Here is an 18,331-nt window from a genome sequence, read left to right as displayed (position 1 = left end):
TATATATATATATAATTAATTTTTTTACTATACCTCGACATTCAGGTGTCTTGGTCCAGTTGCCACTGGCCGTGCACTCAGCGTGTGCATTTCCAAAGAGGACATACGGAGGCAGGCACTTATATGTCCCATGGGTGCCAAAATATGTTGCGTTTCCACTTATTTTCTTGTTAAAACTGATAAGACCAAACTTTGGGATTGGAGCAAGCCCACAAGACACAGCTGCAAGACAAGCGAACATATAGTGATAAGTACCAATTAATGTAAAAAAATATTGGATTAGGTTTGATTTGTTCACAATATAGGAGTGCTAAAAGATTACTTAGCTGTGTTCCAAATTGAAAGGAAATTAAGGGAGGAAGAAGGAAATGGCGGACTACATACGTTTGCATTCTGGAACTGTTGTGCTCCATGTTCCATCAGCTTGGCATTTTGCATTTTTGGGTCCAGAGAGGGTGTACCTGTGGAAAGAAAACACGTCATTTGTTCATAATTCTTTAGATTGCCAATAATAGCATTATCCTAAACCACTGAAACACTATAGCATGGGACTATCCCACAAATGCTTTCTCTTCCACCTTATTTCATTGGGTTATATGTATTCAGTATCTTAAGGTAATGTTTTTATTTTTTTTAGATCGATCATTTTTTTAAAATAATTTCTCATATGTATTTTCTTGATATCCCTGAAAATAAATGTGGACAGTATCTGTATTTATTGAAAAACATACTTTGAATTCCTTATACACATATTGGTGAGGCCCGCAACAGGCATATCACTGGCTGCTCTTTATGTCAATCAAGTGACAGATTTCACAATGATGATGAGAGAGAGTGTGTTATTTTTCAACTCATTCCCTGCCATTGACAGGCAGCGATATCAATAGTAAAAAAACCTAGGAGGGCTCGCAGTGATGTAATTAAAGGGAACCCCTGGCATAGAGGATTGCGAATTCAAACTAATACCTTATCTTTTAACAAGAATATCTCAGATGTTATGATGTGGCTGAATATGGACAGGTGCTGCTGTCAAACAACTTCTCAGCCTTAAAAATCTCCAATATCATTATAATAAGATGCTTATGCTTCGAGATTTTGGGAAGTATGCAATTATCCATGTGACAACTCTTGAACAATGTGTTACTATTTCAGTATTTAGTAATATTAATTGATTGCTATTGCTCAAGCCATGTAACGGAAGGTCGCTGACGTTTCCGCCATCCGCTCAAAGTCCCTGTATTACACAAATGTTACAACTGCTCACCGGCAGTGACACTTTCCCGCTCACTTTGCCCTGCATTTTCAAAAGCCTGCATCATCTGTGTCTGCTCCTTTTCCTGCCCGCTGCTGCTTCAACTGTTCAGCCGTCCAAACTACAGTTACTAGATCAGGGGTGTCCAAGTCCGGTTCTCAAGATCCCCTAACCAGCCTGTGTTACAAGTCTCCCTCTTCCAAAACACCTGATTTAAATGATCAAGCTCATGATCAGGCTTCTCCGAGCTTGCTGATGAGCCGATCATGTGAATGGAACATACTGTATGTATCCTGTATCCCGATTGACTCATCGTACTGTCTATACTAAAGTTGGTGCTATCCAGTTGGGCTAGTTTTGTAGGCTTACTATATGTTGAATGGTTCAGTTTACACTACGGTCTCTAGTGTAAATTTGGATTAACGGGCCACTCCTTCAATATTGTGGGAGTGGCCATTACAAAAAAAATAAATAAATAAAAATTGCATTTCTCCTATCAGCTACAGTATCGGGGGGGGGGGGGGGGGGGGGAGGAGAAAAAAAAATCTTTTGCACCACATCAACCCCAGAGGACCGTCGGCTCAGCATGTTTACTGGGTATGCTTCTGATAGTCAACATCATTCGGGGTTTGATAGAGTGCACATCAACATTACCAGTTAAACTACTAGCTTCTTCTTACATGTCCTTCATTGGAATTCAACAAGAAGTTCTCACTTTACCCCTCGTGACAGGTATAGTTGATTGTGCTCTGGTACACCGTATCCTCATAGTACAGATCTCCATTGGACAGTGGATCAGGATTAGGACAACGCTTTGCTACAAGACAGAACAGTATTATAGTTATGAGTTGACAAACAGTATTCGGTTAGTATCATATTACCCTGCCTTTTCAAAGACTAATGCTAGAACGCTGGATCGGAATCAACCTCATGTAACTGAAATCAACATTTAATACAGACTGTTTTGAAGAACATTGTCTCTTTTTTCTGGCATTATATTAAAAATGTGATTGACTCAGAATAATTATGGTTCAAAGGAGGACATGATGATCCATCATACTGTTAAATGTGTACAGTACACATTAAGTGTACCTAATAAAGTGTCTGATGATTCTGACCGAATGTTGAAGCCAACTTTATTGAATTTAAGAATAACCACAAGAACTGATGTCTGAAAAAAACACGATCAGCATATCCACTTCCCACACTGTATCTTCATTAGTATCACTATTGATAAACATAAATACAAGACCGAAAGCCCTATAATTCAGTGATACAATGATTCGGTGATGGTGCTTTGTCGGAAAAAAAAACATATTGGAAGTGTTTACATTTGCAGTTACATTAAATAACATTGATCTGAGACCCACCAATGCACTTGAATTTGGTTTCAGTCCACTCTCCGTCGTCTGTACATACAATTGTCCGAGGGCCCAAAATGGACGTGTATCCCAGTTTACAAGACAGCGCTAACTCTTGACCGGGCCTAAAGATGGTCCGATATTCCGTTGCTTCAATGTTGGGACCCAGCTCAGAAAGTACACATCCTGCAAGGATAAACACACAGTGACTGGTGATTGAAAACAAAGCAAGTCTTGATCAGCATTTGGGTTATTATTGCATTCATCCGTGTAGTGTTACACTCGAATTGTGTGCAACTGACTGGCGACCAGTTCGGGGTGTAGTCCGCCTTCTGCCCAAAGTCAACGGGGATAGGCTGCAGCAATTCCCCATGACCCTCTTCAGGATAAGCGGTGTAGCGTTTGTCCTCATTAGGGTCTCGGGGGAGTTGGAGCCTATCCCAGCTAACTTTGAGAGAGAGGCACAGTACCCTCTGGACATTCGCAGGCCAAATGTAGACCAACAAGAATTGATCCATATTGACACCAGTAGGGAATTTAGAGTGTTGAGTTAACATAGTATGCTTAGAATGATGAGGGAAGCTGCCGAACATGCAAACTTTAGACAGGTCAGACTAAACCGAGATTCAAGTTTAGACCATTTCAACTGTGAGACACAAAACAACCATATGTAGCACTGTGCAGGCAGGTGATTGTTCAATGTCGTCAATTTAATATGAGGGTTCATCTACAAGCAATCATTAGATAACCAAATACAAAAGTAATCTGTGACAGGAAAAAGTATGAAAATGTAAATACCGTGACGTTCTTGTGCTGTCACAAGGATAAAAAATGTGCCTAGAAGCCAAACATTGAGAATATGTTCCATCCTGAGGAGAAAAGTGCAGAAATTCAACTCGTCTTTCCTGTGGTGACCAGTTCACTTTCTGTGTGTTGACTTTCTCACTGCTGTTTGTGGTTCTGCAAAAGTAAACAGATAAGAAGGGCACTAGTTGTTGACAGAGGGTACAGTTGGTTTTGATTCATCTGAGAGCAAGAATCAACATTCTGACAGTCTGAATTCATCACCTTGCCAAGACACTGGTGATGTTTTCAACCTTGTGAGATCAGGCTGGGGAAAGGCATGCTTGGGGGAGTTTTGGTGGGAAGAACTTGATCCCGCTGAACATGTTTAGGATGAACTAGAATAGAGACTTGTAGTTACCTTATGAAGAGACACTAGCAACCCACAGACACGCCAACATTTTGTCAGTTGTATGTGTACTTTGACCTCCAGTGTCAATGGCAGAACAAAAAAAAAAAAACCCAACACTGCTCTGAAATCTGTGTTCCTGGAAGCTCTGACTGTGGATTTCCCCTTTTGTTGTAACACTGCTATTTCGTAAAGAGAAATAAATACATTTACATTGTTGACTCTTAGTATAATGATGGAACATTCTATGTTAAATTGTTACCTTTTAATAGAATAAAATCTACATACAAAGGTAAGTGCAGAAATCTTGGCGGGAACAACAACATGGACCATCAAGACAAATTCAACATTTGGTAACAGTCATTAGCTAAGTGAATTATCCGACAGACATGACAACATGGGAATCCTTGAATAGTCGGCTGATTACATTGGCAGCAGGTGTGTAAGTTGGAGGGATGGCTCTCTTCTGCTACCTGCTGGAGAATCACAAGAACAGTATCATGACACCTTAATGGACACCTTCTGCCAGCCTACCTGGTTTAGCTGGATCGGATGAGTGAAAGGTACGGAGAAAGGATGGGTCCAGGAGCGGGGAATCAACTCCTGTCCATAGCCCTCCAAGTCGATCAGATACCTCGGTCTATCTTGAGTCTTTGGCATTCATGAGTCTCATTTTTGTTTTGGTCTTGACTCACTGGAATCGGTTTGTTCTCTCCATGCTCCTGGGTGGCGATGTGGATAGAGGTGTTCAGCTTACAGTTGCCTAGTTGGGAGGAAGGACCTGACAGACATGAAGGTCTTGTCCTGCAGATGGTGACGCGGTGACCCTGCAAGCCACAGTAAAAGCAAGCCATCATTTGGAATAGACGTATTTTCTCCTCGGGGTCCAAACGACCTTCTCCCACCTGCAAAGGCTCCTCGGTGGATGCGGCTGAGTCAGGAACAGGCACACTCTGGCTTGTGGCGGTTGAGACATCTGCTCCAATCTTCGCTCTTGACGTCTCTCTCTGAGTCTGTTGTCCAGCTGTCTTCGGGCAGTAGGCGGGGGACACCCTAGAACCAGTTGCCAGCCACTCGTAGGGCACACAGAGACGAACAACCATCCGCGCTCACACTCACATCTAGGGACAATTTAGAGTGTTAAATTAGCCTGTCATGCATGTTTTTGAGGAGGGAGGAAACCGGAGTACCCGGAGAAACCCCACGCAGGCACTGGAAGAACATGCAAACTCCACACACAGAGCTGGAATCGAACCCGGTACCACTGGGCCACCACCGGGCCACCTATCCAGATTGCAGTACAGGTATTTTCATTTTCTTCTTGGACGGCAGTTCTCCCACGACCTTTCCCCTCAGGTACCAACAATGTAATTCTCTGATTTTCCGCACGATGGTGTCCTCATACAGCAATTCCAGGGCAGGATCGTGGACCGCGTCCCAACCCTGTGAAGCGTAACAACAGGAAGACGGAGCTGGAGACCACACCACAATCAAGGCTTTATGTTGTTGACACACAACTCGGATGTTTGTCTTCAAAATAAAAGTATACCCCATGGATCGGTCGCGTTGCAATACTGTAGTCCCCATTCAACGCACTGTGTAACGAAAGACTTTGTGATCGTCCTCAAAAAAAAAATTCAGCAAGACTTATGTATGAGTTTTTACTTTTACTCAACATTTGAACTGATAATGTACCTTTTACTCATTATTTGTAACCAAATAGGATCATTTCTTTTGTAATCTAATAACATAAATCTACGTGTGATAATGAGCCTACATTGTTGCCAACGTAGCTCTTCCAGTCAGAGCCAGCCCATGCCTCTATGGAGTCCCAAGGACTAAAATTAGATTATGGGGCCCACTTCCAATAATACGGACTATTAATCATTCATACAACAACTATAAACTAATTGCAGCAGTGTTACAGTACAGGAGAGGGCTGGGGTTGATTTACACAATAGTATTCCAAGGGATTAAAGCAGTAAGTGCAATACTGAAAATCATCCAGGCCTGCTATTGATTTACAACAAAAGTGTCATCTGGTTTATTAGTACTGTATTGGTTTAGGGAAAACTAGGAACAGTACTCCTGCTTTCCTGTGTCTCCTTTGTGTTTCCTCTGCAATTGTCTGGCAACCAGTTCAGGGTGCACCCTGCCACTTGCCTGAAGTCAGCTGGGATTGACACCAGCACGCCCGCAACCCTCGTAAGGATAAGTGGTGCAGAAAATGGAGGATGAAAGTTCAGCAGCAATGTGCAAAAGAAAAAAAATAATAGTGCAAGAATAACAATAAAGTGCAACAACACATTAAAACACGTTGATACAGACGTGTAACTTGAAATGTACAACAAATAGATTATTGAATAATAAAATACATTTTCAAGCAAATGCAGTACAAAAGTAAGAATGAAACTGAACATGGAGCCGAAAACTAGGTGATAAAAATAGTTTTTTTAAACTAAACAAATGTGAAGTTGCTTCATTAGGTCCTGCACAGTGGTGGACTGTGGTCAACAGTGCAGAGGTGTCGGGCCTTCCTGTGTGGAGTTTGCATGTTCTCCCCGTGCCTGCGTGGGTTTTTTCCAGGTATTCCGGCTTCCTCCCACATTCCAAAAACATGCACGGCAGATTAATGGAACACTCTAAATTGTCTCATGGTGTGATTGTGAGCTTGAATGGTTGTTTGTCTATGTGTGCCCTGCGATTGGCTGGCAACCAGTTCAAGGTGTCCCCCACCTATTGCCCAAAGACAGTTGGGATAGGCTCCAGCACGACCCTCGTGAGGATATGCAGATTCGAAAATGGATGGATAGATGGATATTAGGTCGTAAAACAAGGTAAAAAGGCACAAAAGTTTCAGCATGAATAAATAAATACAATTAACTACCTTAATCCAAATTTTAAACATTTTTATATTACTCTTTTTTTCCCTCAGTATTTATGGGAGATTCCAGAATTTGAGGTCAATTTATTTTATAATATTGTGTTGTGTTTTCAAGAAAGTCAAATGATGAACATTTTATGCCTGTAAACTGATTTGCAATAAGCCACCACACCCAAAGAAAAACAGTCAGGGATTTAAGGCATGATTTACGAGGTGTCAATCATTTGTCATCCACCATGGCCTCGTGCTGACTACTCCCTTGTTACCTCAGAAAAGCACCTTATTTGTAATGGAGAGTTTTGATTCCAATGAATCAGTGTTCCTGGAAGTGCATGACCAGACTGAGACCTCCTGTCTCTGATTCATTGTTTTTCATCTGATGCAGTGGGTTCTCAAAATAAAATTAGAGGCAACAAATTAGGGCCGAGATGCCCCCCACAGATCATATTTATCATGTACTACTGTCAGGTAATCATGCTAGTTTTAAATCAATATGACAAAAGTGGATTATTGGAAAATTCCCCTCTAAGTTACACACTCCATTACAACTGAAAACATTCTAAAGTTATTCAAAATAGAAGAGGACTTAGTGTACCTTTGATTTACCTATAGTTGCAACTTGATGATGTAATTTCTGTTTAGTCATGTAGGTCATTTTTTCTTTTTTTTTGGGGGGGGGGGGGATGGGGGACCGTAGTATCTAGGAAAACCCACATAGGCACAGGGAGAGCATACAAATTCCACACAAGAAGGCCGGAGCCCAGAATTGAAACCTGGACCTCTGTACTATGAGGCAGACATGCTAACCAGTCGTCCAATGTGCCGCCACAATACATTAATGCTATTTACTGTAAAACAGTAATTTTCAGGTGGTGGATCACATTTGATAGGAAAGATGGCACTCAAGAGGGAGGAACAGGAGGAAAAAAAAGGCAATTTTAGGGGGAGCTCAAGAACTGTGTGGTATTTTAAAACAGCAAATTTTAATCATAGATGGCTTACCTAAGTGTGTTTTCGACACAGATTTAAAAAATGTATTTGCTTTTTTTTTTTTAACACATCATGTTTTTGAGACAATTTTCTTGTTTTTAAGTTGGACCTATAAAAACTTGTGCAACAGGGCTTCACTGATTTGTAATTTATAGCGACGACGCTTCAGAAAAAATTCCACCTGTTGCTGAACCTAACCCTTAAATCGCACACAGTTGGTGAATATTACTTTATTATTATTATTAAAGCCTGATTTGCGAGAGAAAAAAACGAGGGCATATTCTAAGTAAGCACAAAAATCACAATGATATTTTTAAAATCACTTCAAAAAGTTTACTTGCATCTCTGTAAAAAATGTACGAAAAATTGCTAGCCAGTGACCAGAAGTCAAACAATAAAATAAAATCATACACTGGGCTCTGTTGACTGTGAATTGGCGTGTGTGTGTGTGTGTGTGTGTGTGGGGGGGGGGGTCTAATAGACAGGGCGGTCTCTGCTTCTCGTGCGCAGTAGGAGAAATTTACATGGTCTTACTTTGAATGTAATAGCGGATGTACTGTTTGTATTCAGCCATAGCTGACTTGACGGCGCTCGGAGTTGACAGCGGAGGTGCCCAGTGGCAGCCACAGACTGGGAAAAGCCCTCACTCACGAGCACTCACCAAGTCTACAGCGGGTCTCTCTGCTGGTTCCCGACCCAACCCCTAGCAAGACAGGACACTCGGCAAAACAGCGACACGGAGCTTGTTTGCGTTCAACATGGCCGATACAAGTTTGAACGACTCGTTCACCGCGAACGTGGCGAATAGGTTTGCTCGCAAAGGCGCCCTGAGGCAGAAAAACGTCCACGAAGTGAAGAACCACAAGTTTATAGCCAGGTTCTTCAAACAGCCGACTTTCTGCAGCCACTGCACGGACTTCATCTGGTAAGCCATTCGTCTCCGCCTCCACCCTACCCGGCCACCTCCACGCATGCAGCCTGTTGCATATTGGATTGCAACTTCGCGCCTACGATCCTTCCTTCATGATGTTACGCAACTTCACTTTGCAACTTTTCCCCACCTGATCCTGCAAATCGCAGCAACGTGTCGACTTCGATGTCAAAAAGTCGACTTCTTCAGGGATCCCCGACCCACATGGCGAGGACCGTGTTGTTTATTTTCCTCTTTTAAGCCCTCAAAATGTGTAAACGTTGCTTGCATGTGCAGTCTGTATTCCATTGGTGAAGTTCCCTTTTGATTGGAAGTCATGATAAAGTAAACGTTATACAAATTTAGCATTACAGACATTTCCTGCAATGTTTCCTGCTTAAGCTGATGCGCGTTTCTGATGAGTCCAAGATTTCCCTTGCTGAGGCACACTGCAATTCTTTTTTTTTTTTATCGTTAACGTGCACATTTGAGAGTAATTCTGCAGAAGACTTACAGAGTAAAAAGATTTTCATTGATCAGTGCCATGTTCTTGTTTATTTATTTTTTAATTGGTTTATACATCTCCTGCAGAACATTGCACATTGGTATTCTATGGCAATATTTAACGATGAAGAAATTAAAATTATTTCCAAGCTATATAGGATGTCTTTGTTGATTTTGAGAATATTTATCTCCCTTACATATCACCTTTTACTTCATAATGCTTGATATCATCAGATTTTGGGCTGCAGTAAGTACTAATGCAGCAATCAGAACAAGACAAGACGTTTAAAAGAGATTTCAAAAAAGAGATTTAAACATTTCTGATATTTTATTTCATCTAGTGTCTCCAGAGTGAGAGATATAAGCCAAATTTGATGTTTGGCCAGTTACTGGAAATTGTCTAGCAGGCTACCAGCAGCTCACAAGTGACATGATGGAGACATCTGGTTCAATGGTTCTCTCAATTCACCGCAGAGTTATTATAATAGATTGGATTTTTCATGGTGGTTAATTTTTATTTTATTTGGACTTTTGTTTTTTAAACTCAGTTAGTTTTAATTAGTTTTCAGAGCAGGTTTGTTTGTTTTTATTAGTTTTTTTCCCCCCAAAACGCTTTGTTTTTCTTTGTTTTATTTAGTTTTAGTATTAAATTAAAAAAAATATGTGCAGTACTTGACTAGAGAAAGAAAAGGGAAAAAAGGTTACAACATAGTGTGTAATAAAGTAATTAAAGTACTTTTTGTTTTTGTTTCTTTGCTTCTGTTTTTTTAACATTTTCATTTTCATCTCATGAATGAAAATGTTTTTTCAAATATAATTTTAGTTTTTCATTTTATTATTATTATTATTATTATTATTATTATTATTATTATTATTTTAACTATAATAACCTTCCCTGACAAGCGTGGGTTCGGTTCCCACTCTGAACATGTATGTCACTGACTGCTGAAGGTTTGCACGTGTGTGCGCATGCAGCAATTGTCTTTTGAGTTTTTATTTTTGGGCAGAGTTTGTTCAATGTAGCAAACTGTTTCAAAGACATTCGCCTGACATTCCCAAACAATTTTAATGGTCGTAAAGACATTTCTTGTCGCCATCAAACTTTGAACTTGTTCAAATTTCTTTGCATCAAGAAAAACAGTTTGAGGCCATTATATTTGTCGGTGAATGTCTTTGCAACTGTTTGCCACCTTGAACGAATCCTGACAAAAAAAGAGCAACAGTCGCTACTGCCTACACCTTTGCAAACCTTCTCCGCTCAGTAAGTTTGGCCTTGATGGTGTGATTGTGAGTGTAAAGGGTTATCTGTCTCTATATGTTGTGTGGGGAAAATGGATGGTTATTAAATTTTGATATTTGACATGGGCCCTGTTATTGTATGTAGTCCAGTAGTCTACCTTTTGACCAGTCAGTTGGGATATGCTGCAGGTACCAGCATTACTGGACCGAATGAGCGCAATTGAAAATGGTTGGATGGAAGGATGGATGGATGTTTTAATATACCGCCGAGCGATTTTGAATGCATGCAGTTGAAACACATTCAGCAAGCTTCCTTCTCTACTTGTTTAATTGCTATACATATTGTTGGGTCTACGAAGGGTCAGCTGTCTTTTTATTTTAGCTTGATTATACAGAAGTTCATTCATTTTTACACTTATGCCAGTTAAGACTGAAAAATGTTACTGAAATGGGATAGATAGATGAAAATGTTATTTATTTTTTAATTCCTCGTATAGGTGGAGCAATTAATCGATTAATCATCAACTAATGGCTTTTCAAATGAACTGATAATTCTTTTTGATAATCAATGAATCATTTAGATAATGTTTTTAATTTAAGATTGTCCAAATGCTCTGAATTTCAGCATCTCAGTGGTAACTATTATCCAGACCGCCTGTCCCTTTCATCAGGTACCGCAAAGTTAAACTGTTCGTGAGCAAAAAAACATGTTCAAGTGAGATTAACACATTAGAATGTAACTGAATGTCCATATGGTTAAAATTAATCAGCCGTGAGCGTGACGGGCTGATGAAACATGCTTGCCGGGGGTTGCCGTCAGAGCCGAGTTCATCATCCATTTTGCACAGCATAATTTGAAGATGGCCAAAAGTGTTGTCATTTATATTTACCTTTGAATATATCGACACGGCTGTCATGGCTCCCACCTACAAGGTACATGTCAGGCTGATGAAGTAGTATTGGTGTGGTAGTAATGGGGCATTTTTATGTGTCAGAGTACGAGTACAAATATGGAATAGCCAACATTATTTCCATGTGTTTTTTTTTTTTTTTTGGTCTAAATTTAAAGAAATAGACCAGTCTTCCTTAACAGGTTGTGTTCAACTTCAGAGGTTGTAGATTTCTGCCCGTGTTCACAGGCATCCACTGTTGCAGGTGCTAGTATGATCTCATGGCCTTTACTGCTTGCAGTTTATGACCTTGACAGTTTTACAGCATGGCATGTGCACTGGCTATTGGCACTCCTTAGTTCGTAGTCCAGAGAGCCAAACATGTCCTGTGATTACAGACTACAACTTGTTCCAATCCCCTTTGTATCAATAGAGGCAGGGAGAGTCCACTTTGTCTTCTGGGAGGGACTCACTAACACAACATCATGCAGATAAGCGGACTGGACGTTTTAGCAAGTCTAGCAGGAATCACACAGTGCCAGTTCTCTGCATGAAAACCATTCCAGACTCAAAGAATGCCGAATGTGTGCACAGTGGAATCCCTGGACTTTGGAGTCTAGTGGTGAAGGCTAGGGTAGCTTTAGTTTCCAAAAACTCCCAGCAAACACCTCATGATTGTTTATGTGTTTCACATCATGAGTTCAGACCCTCAACTGTTAAATAGAAAGCGCTTCTGATCGTGCGAGTGGAAATGGTCAACTCATTTAATCCTTCTTTGTTTGCTTCCGCAGGGGCTTTGGAAAACAAGGATTTCAGTGCCAAGGTAAACTGAATTGACTTCATATCTGTCTTATTCAAAAATGATGTGTTTATTTGGCGTGTATGTGTATGCGCGCGCACTTGTGATGTGGATCATTCCCAGTGGTCTGTGTGGTTAAACAAGTGGTCATGTAGAAAGTAGCTAAGCAAACAGAGACAATTTGGCATAATATTCAGAAAAATCTTCACAGTTCTTACACCCACCTCATATTTAGCTTGCGGTTCTGCAGGCATGGAACTATTGTTTTCCCACAAGCTGGATAGTGTTTATTGTTCCTGAAAACATGTGGTCAGAAGGATGTGGGCCTCAATCAACATTGTTTGCGCCATGTTGTCGTATGGCAAGAACTCAATTTGGCAGGAAGCGAAGCAGAAAACACTCATCACACTGAGGGCGATTTGAGAAGTAATGGAATTGAAAGACATACCAGCGATGCTGAGATGCACATCCAGCAGAACGGAGTCTTTTTGCTTTTCTACATGTGTTGTCGCCTATATATATTTTTTAACAATTATTGAAAAGTGCAGAGGTGCGGGGTTCGATTCCAGCTCCAGCCTTCCCTTTGTGGAGTTTATTTATTTTTTAACTGCTTCAAGTGTCCACAAATCTCTCATTTGCATGCTGTTAACACTGCATTACAATCAGAGCCAGCATTTGTTGTTGTAATTTTACAACATTGCTATCTTCTTAAATGTATGACAAGAGTGCCTGCTGTCACAGTTCACATGGAGCAGGTGTGACCAGGTGCAAAGCATACCGGATTATTGGTGACTCGCTCATACCAAACTGTTCAGACTTGACATCCATCTCTGTTGTAGACATAAACACCTTGCGAGACATTTGACCCTTGTAATTGGTCGCTTTTCTTATGAGAGTGTCAGCGAGAGTGACACATTCACAGGTCTTAGCTGAACACGTCATTCCAATAAACATAGAAGGAAGTTTCATGGAGTCTTAAATTGTCAATAGGAAGGACGTTTTTTTACTCTCTGCGACAAAGTGTTCAAGCAATGGTGACTGCCATCAAACTGCTGTGGTGTTGGTCCTGGGACAGTGGTCCGAAATGAAATTGACAGCGCAACACGTTCGTGTGTATTGTAACATCATCAAGTTTGCTTTCAGAAAATAGGTGAGCCATGACAGTTGTTACCTGAGCCCTGAATCACTGCGATTTCATTTTCAGTCGACAGCAAGTGGCAAAATGGCTGCCACATGGATTAGCAACAGTCAGCAAATGGATTAAAAAAAACAATTACAGTATTCATACTTGCATTCTTAAGACAATTGAAAGTGTTCATGTAATCGAACACATGGTTTTGAAATGTGAGAGACAGCCAGAGTATCAGGCAAAACTTACAGAAGCATTAAGTGGACCAGCACACTCTACACAGGAGGGGGGCAAGATTCAAAGCCATAACCTCTTGACTGAAAAGCAGAAATGCTAACCACTAGGTCATTGTGTCACCGCGCCCAGGATAGAAAAATGAATCTCACCTGCAAGTGTCTTTTTCACTTTTCATAAATTCCCCTTTCAGACATGTTGAATAAATAATGACCACCCTATCTAGAGGTGATCATTACCGCTGCAACTTTTAAAAGTAGGAAAGGTCCTCACTTTGTAAGATTTGTTGAGCCATAAATTATTAAGCCTCTTATAAATGGAGGCCAGGTGCTTCAGCAGAGCCAGGCGGTCTCTCAGTCACTGCTCGAAAAATGACAAGGTGATAAATGGGAGGGTGACATTTCTGTAACAGGATTGACATTTCATTTTCATCCCCGTAAATGTCTTTTTGCTAAAAATAGGAATTGCGCCACATTACATCACACCTGTGATTACAGTGTCATAAGCAGGAGATTTTGATGAGTCTCCTTTTTGACTTTTTTTTTCCCCACAATATAGATCAGTCTGACTGAGTTGTGTTAATTATTAATTGTTGAACAAATATTCATGAAAGATAGTTTTTTTTTTGTTTTTTTTTTATCAGTTGGCATTTTGAGGATTCAGTTTACTCCTGGAGAAAGTCAAAATATGATAAGATAACCTTTGTTTGTACTGCATATTTGCCTGAGAGAGAACTTGACGAAACTTATTTTAAGAAAAAAAAAATAGGTCAGATTAAAGACCATGATAGATACTGTATAATTTTACGAAACTGTTTTTTCAGCATTTTCAAACATTGCAGATACTTATAATTAACTTCCCTTCAAATTTCTCTTCAGCCTTTAAACTATTGGAGACTGATTAAACAAGTAATCTGCTGGTTGCAGACAAGTCGTACAATCCATGTTACCTCAACTAAATCAAAATTTGATTGATCAACGATCAATTCCGACCCAAATGCCATTTATCTCTGAATTAATGGTTGCTGAATATTTCCCCTTTTCCTCTAGTGTGTCCTTTGTCACAATTTTTCCAAGCACTGATCTTTGAGCGGCTTGTGAGGAAGTAAAGAACATAAGTTTCATCTGCAGTGAGAATAACGTGCCCCGCTGTTGGCCGGTGACCTGCCCAAAGTCATCTGGGATAGGCTCCAGCTCACATTGGTTTGTAATAGCTACTGCAGCTTAGGCTGAAGCGTGCACACAACACGACACCAGCAATGAAATGTTGTGGAAACATGTGTAGATGTTGTCTGCCTTGTGAACAATCAGTCCATCAACTGTTGGCTACTTTTCCTGCCGAGTCATGTTTCAAAGCCTTGGCCTGCTGCTGCTGCTGCTGTTGCTGCCGCTGCTTCTGCCCACTTGGAATATATCCCTCAGCACAATTAGCCTTCAGTAGTTCTCTCCCTTGACCTGTTTTATTTAGATCCAACTCAACATTCTTATCGAGATGTGAAGCGGTGCTACAGTAGCCGTCCGGTGGCCTGGTATCTGCCTTACATAAAGTAACAGAGCCAAAATCATCCACCCAGTATTACCTCTGGTTAGGAGGTATTTGTGGTGTGTTATTTAATTTAATAGATGAAATATGAAATAAAAAGATCTAAACAGGCGCAGCGATAACACGCCTCCTGCCCCCCCCCCCCCAATTGCTGCCAACAAAACATGAATAATTATTTGGCCCTTTGAGTCCATGCTGCTTGGATGGTCTGTGACATCCACAGTGTTGACAGTTGTTATCAGCCTTGAGCATCGCTTTGTGCATTTTCCCTGACTGCCTGTGGAGCTTCACTCCCTCCCTCTCTTGTCAGATCTCTTCATCACTTGCCGTTGAGCACTCATGGTCAATATTACTGCTTTTTGGCAGTAATATTATATGACAGAGTTCCTGGAGTTAAGCTCTTCCAACTGCTTGCTTGGCTCCGGCATCAAGATACAACATTCGCAAAGCCTTGCAGCACAATGCAAATGTGCATTTGTACACGTGTGTGTGTGTGTGTGTGTGTGTGTGTGTGTGTGTGTGTGTGTGTGTGTGTGTGTGTGTGTGTGTTTACGAGGGAGTGAGTGAAGGAGGCAGAGATCAACGGAGGCTATTTTTAAAGTTGCTCCTTTGTCCCTCAAAGAGGAACGCTGCTGTGCATAGTGGTAGCTCTGTTTACAGGGGAAGACTATTTTTTTTAGATGACCATTGTGTGATTACGTTGGAGCTTTGTCTTGCGACATTCAATGCATTACTTCACCTCTGCAGGTTGGCTTTAAGGCGTGTTCCTTCCTTCATGAACAGCTTCCGCAAACAGCCCAATGTTCAGTGTTGATACTTAAAAATAAAATTTGCCTCAGAGGCTTTAATTGGGAAAGATGGTTCTAACCGTAGCATTGCCTAGCATTCACATGTGCAACAAGAGAGAATGCCACTGTAAAGGGATCTTTTGTATGTGTGTTTATTTTTAGAAAATATACTATTCCGTTACTTTTTATTATTTTAATTATTGTCTTTCCTGAGTTATGCGTCACACTTTGTCACAGCTGCTGCTATTGTGAAAAGTGCTATATAAATGAAATAAGAGGAAGCAATTTAAGGAGCAGCCATTAAAGTGAAAGGGCCAAAGGCCAGGGCGATTTGTGAACTGTCACTTTTTGATATAAATAATTATCTTCAACTAATCTTTACTGCTTATTGTTGTTGGTGTGACTCTGAGTTGAACTGGTTGTTTGTCAGTCCAGCGGGTAGCCCACCTCTCGCCTATAATCAAATGTGATTAGCCCCGTCCCATCAGCAACCCTAATGAGGACAAGCAGTATCAAAAATGGATGGATGGATTTCTTTGAAAAACCTGGGAAAATAATGCAGTTGACCAGTGTCAATGTAAGGGCTTTGAAATTCCACCCATCCATCCATTCTCGACACCGTTGATCCTGTTCAGGAAGCTGGATCCTATCCCATCTGCTTTGGGGCGAGAGGTGGGCTACACCCTGGACTGACGGAAATCAGGCCAATGAACTATTACACCACCAGTGACTGGCTTTGAAATCGATTTATATATTAATTTGGTTCATTAAAGGAGATGTTCACATTTTTGTGATGTAATTGAAGCACATCCACTACAGTATATTGTTTTCAAACCGTATGATGATTTAAAATAAAACATTTAAGAGCATGCCTGCTTTTAACTCTTCCAACCAGGTTTGCCGTGCAGTTTGTATTTCCCCGAAAGCCTCTCACGTCTCTTCCTGTTCCTCACTAATCAATTCAGCCGCATTAAGAAGAGACTAAGCCATCATGGCAGCTGCATTATTTATCACCTCAATTCTCAATGTGCATTTGGGACAAATGCGTATTGTGTGTGTCAGCTAGTGTTTGTGTCGTAGTCGTCAGCTGATTGAGTATATGTGTGTCCGAGTACACATTTAAATGGCACAGTGGTATTTGCTACAGTGTTACTCTTGCAGATTCTGTACTTGATCACCTCGTGTGTCTCTATGGAAACCCGTGCCACACTTTGATAAATACTCACTCGTCTTCAGGCTCAGACTGATATGGTGTGAATGACTGTCTATATTTTCCCTCCTATTTGACTGGTGATCAGTCCATGGAGTACCCTGCCTGTTGCCCAATGGCAACAGGGTTAGGCTGCAGCTCACTCGTGAACCAAATAAGGACAACTTAAATATTCATTGTGGTAAGCGTAAAGGGACTGTTTTATCAGTCCTATATTTTTTACATATTATCTGTCAATATCTATTTACATATTTCAACTAATTCATCGGATATGAGATTTTTTTTTTAAGATTGGTTGTACCCTAATATACTATGATATATGTTATTTTAAAATTAGTTACTTTAAGATATTGTGTGGGAACCCCTCGCAAACAATATGTTGCATCTCAATGGGTTCATCCCCCTGAATCAAACTTCCAATGGTTTCTTCTCACCATGAAATTTCCAATACTTATAATGTGTCAGTTTTCTATTAATTAGTAAACAGAACTGTTTATTGTATGTATGTATCATCATCGATAATCAACAAAAGAAGATGCATCAACAATGTATGCGTATCGATAAAACCAATCTGAAGACCTTGTTGGCACATCCCCAGAGAGTCCTTTCAGGTGGCTTTTATCAGATTACTTGACCTATCACGCTCTCTCAAGTCTTCTCTCAACTCTAATGGCCGTTGTCATGGTAAAAATGCATTTAGATAAACGCAGCTCTGTACTTTTACAGGGTTTATTCAGTCCTCGGTAGCATGATGGTTTTGTTTGGAGGGTCAAAATGACCGCATTGGTACTGAAAGGGGACTAAACGGCAGCCGACTTGAATGGAGGACTCAGTGAGTCTGTTTTTCATGAATGGGGCCACCTGTTTTGTCATTTGCATTTCATAAGCGTGCACAGATTAACTTTTTTGGCTTTAAATGGGCAGAAGGGTACAATGTTTGGCTGCACTGGTAAATCGATGCTGTTACATCAACAGTTTGCAAATCCTCGCATTTGTCTGCAAGTGAAGTAGGCCTCTGTCGGGGCTGGCAGGTCTCTGAAACGGATTGTCTGTATAAACTGATCTTGTGATGGCCTGGGAAATTAAACCCCGCATTTGAACTTAATGTGTGGCAGTCTTTGGAAATCTGATGAGGTTACAGCTCGGTGGACCAGTTGTTAAAATTTATTAGGGTTGCATGACAACTTCTTTTTTTTGGCAGATACAATAACCAATAACTTCAAGCTTCTCCAAACTGATATCGACAACCACAACTTTTTTGTATACCTCTCCCTCTCTCTCTCTCTTTCGCTCTCTTTCTCTCCACCTCTATAAAATATTTATGTGCATGTGTGCATGTGTGTGTGTGTGTGTGTATATAGATCTCGCTCTCTCTCTCTCTCTCTCTCTCTCTCTCTCTCTCTCTGT

The 18,331-nt window shown here is 40.7% G+C and overlaps 2 protein-coding genes across 6 annotated transcripts in view; one reads left to right on the top strand and one right to left on the bottom strand.

Moving 5' to 3' along the window:
- Positions 1 to 13,442, bottom strand: part of LOC109519812 (beta-2-glycoprotein 1) — a 15,283-nt gene extending 1,841 nt beyond the window's left edge. Inside the window, exons 1-9 of one of the 5 annotated variants that reach the window (XM_019876570.1) lie at positions 13,400 to 13,442; positions 12,246 to 12,317; positions 4,233 to 4,281; positions 3,682 to 3,794; positions 3,412 to 3,573; positions 2,623 to 2,799; positions 1,973 to 2,069; positions 385 to 461; positions 34 to 222 (exon numbers count right to left, since the gene is read on the bottom strand). In XM_019876570.1, the coding sequence (XP_019732129.1) occupies positions 34 to 222; positions 385 to 461; positions 1,973 to 2,069; positions 2,623 to 2,799; positions 3,412 to 3,481 (610 nt within the window). In that variant the 5' untranslated portion in view covers positions 3,482 to 3,573; positions 3,682 to 3,794; positions 4,233 to 4,281; positions 12,246 to 12,317; positions 13,400 to 13,442. Of the gene's footprint in view, positions 1 to 33; positions 223 to 384; positions 462 to 1,972; positions 2,070 to 2,622; positions 2,800 to 3,411; positions 3,574 to 3,681; positions 3,795 to 4,093; positions 4,112 to 4,232; positions 4,446 to 12,245; positions 12,318 to 13,399 lie in introns of those variants that run through there. The other 4 variants (XM_019876575.1, XM_019876572.1, XM_019876573.1 and 1 more) reach the window with 4 other exon arrangements.
- Positions 8,165 to 18,331, top strand: part of LOC109519811 (protein kinase C alpha type) — a 91,648-nt gene continuing 81,481 nt past the window's right edge. The window contains exons 1-2 of the mRNA XM_019876569.1: positions 8,165 to 8,604; positions 12,014 to 12,045. Of these exons, the coding sequence (XP_019732128.1) occupies positions 8,438 to 8,604; positions 12,014 to 12,045 (199 nt within the window). The 5' untranslated portion in view covers positions 8,165 to 8,437. The remainder of the gene's footprint in view (positions 8,605 to 12,013; positions 12,046 to 18,331) is intronic.

This window comes from Hippocampus comes, unplaced genomic scaffold, assembly GCF_001891065.2.
Source record: "Hippocampus comes isolate QL1 unplaced genomic scaffold, H_comes_QL1_v1.1 scaffold51, whole genome shotgun sequence".
NCBI lineage: Eukaryota > Metazoa > Chordata > Actinopteri > Syngnathiformes > Syngnathidae > Hippocampus > Hippocampus comes.
This window is presented reverse-complemented; position numbering and strand designations above follow the sequence as displayed.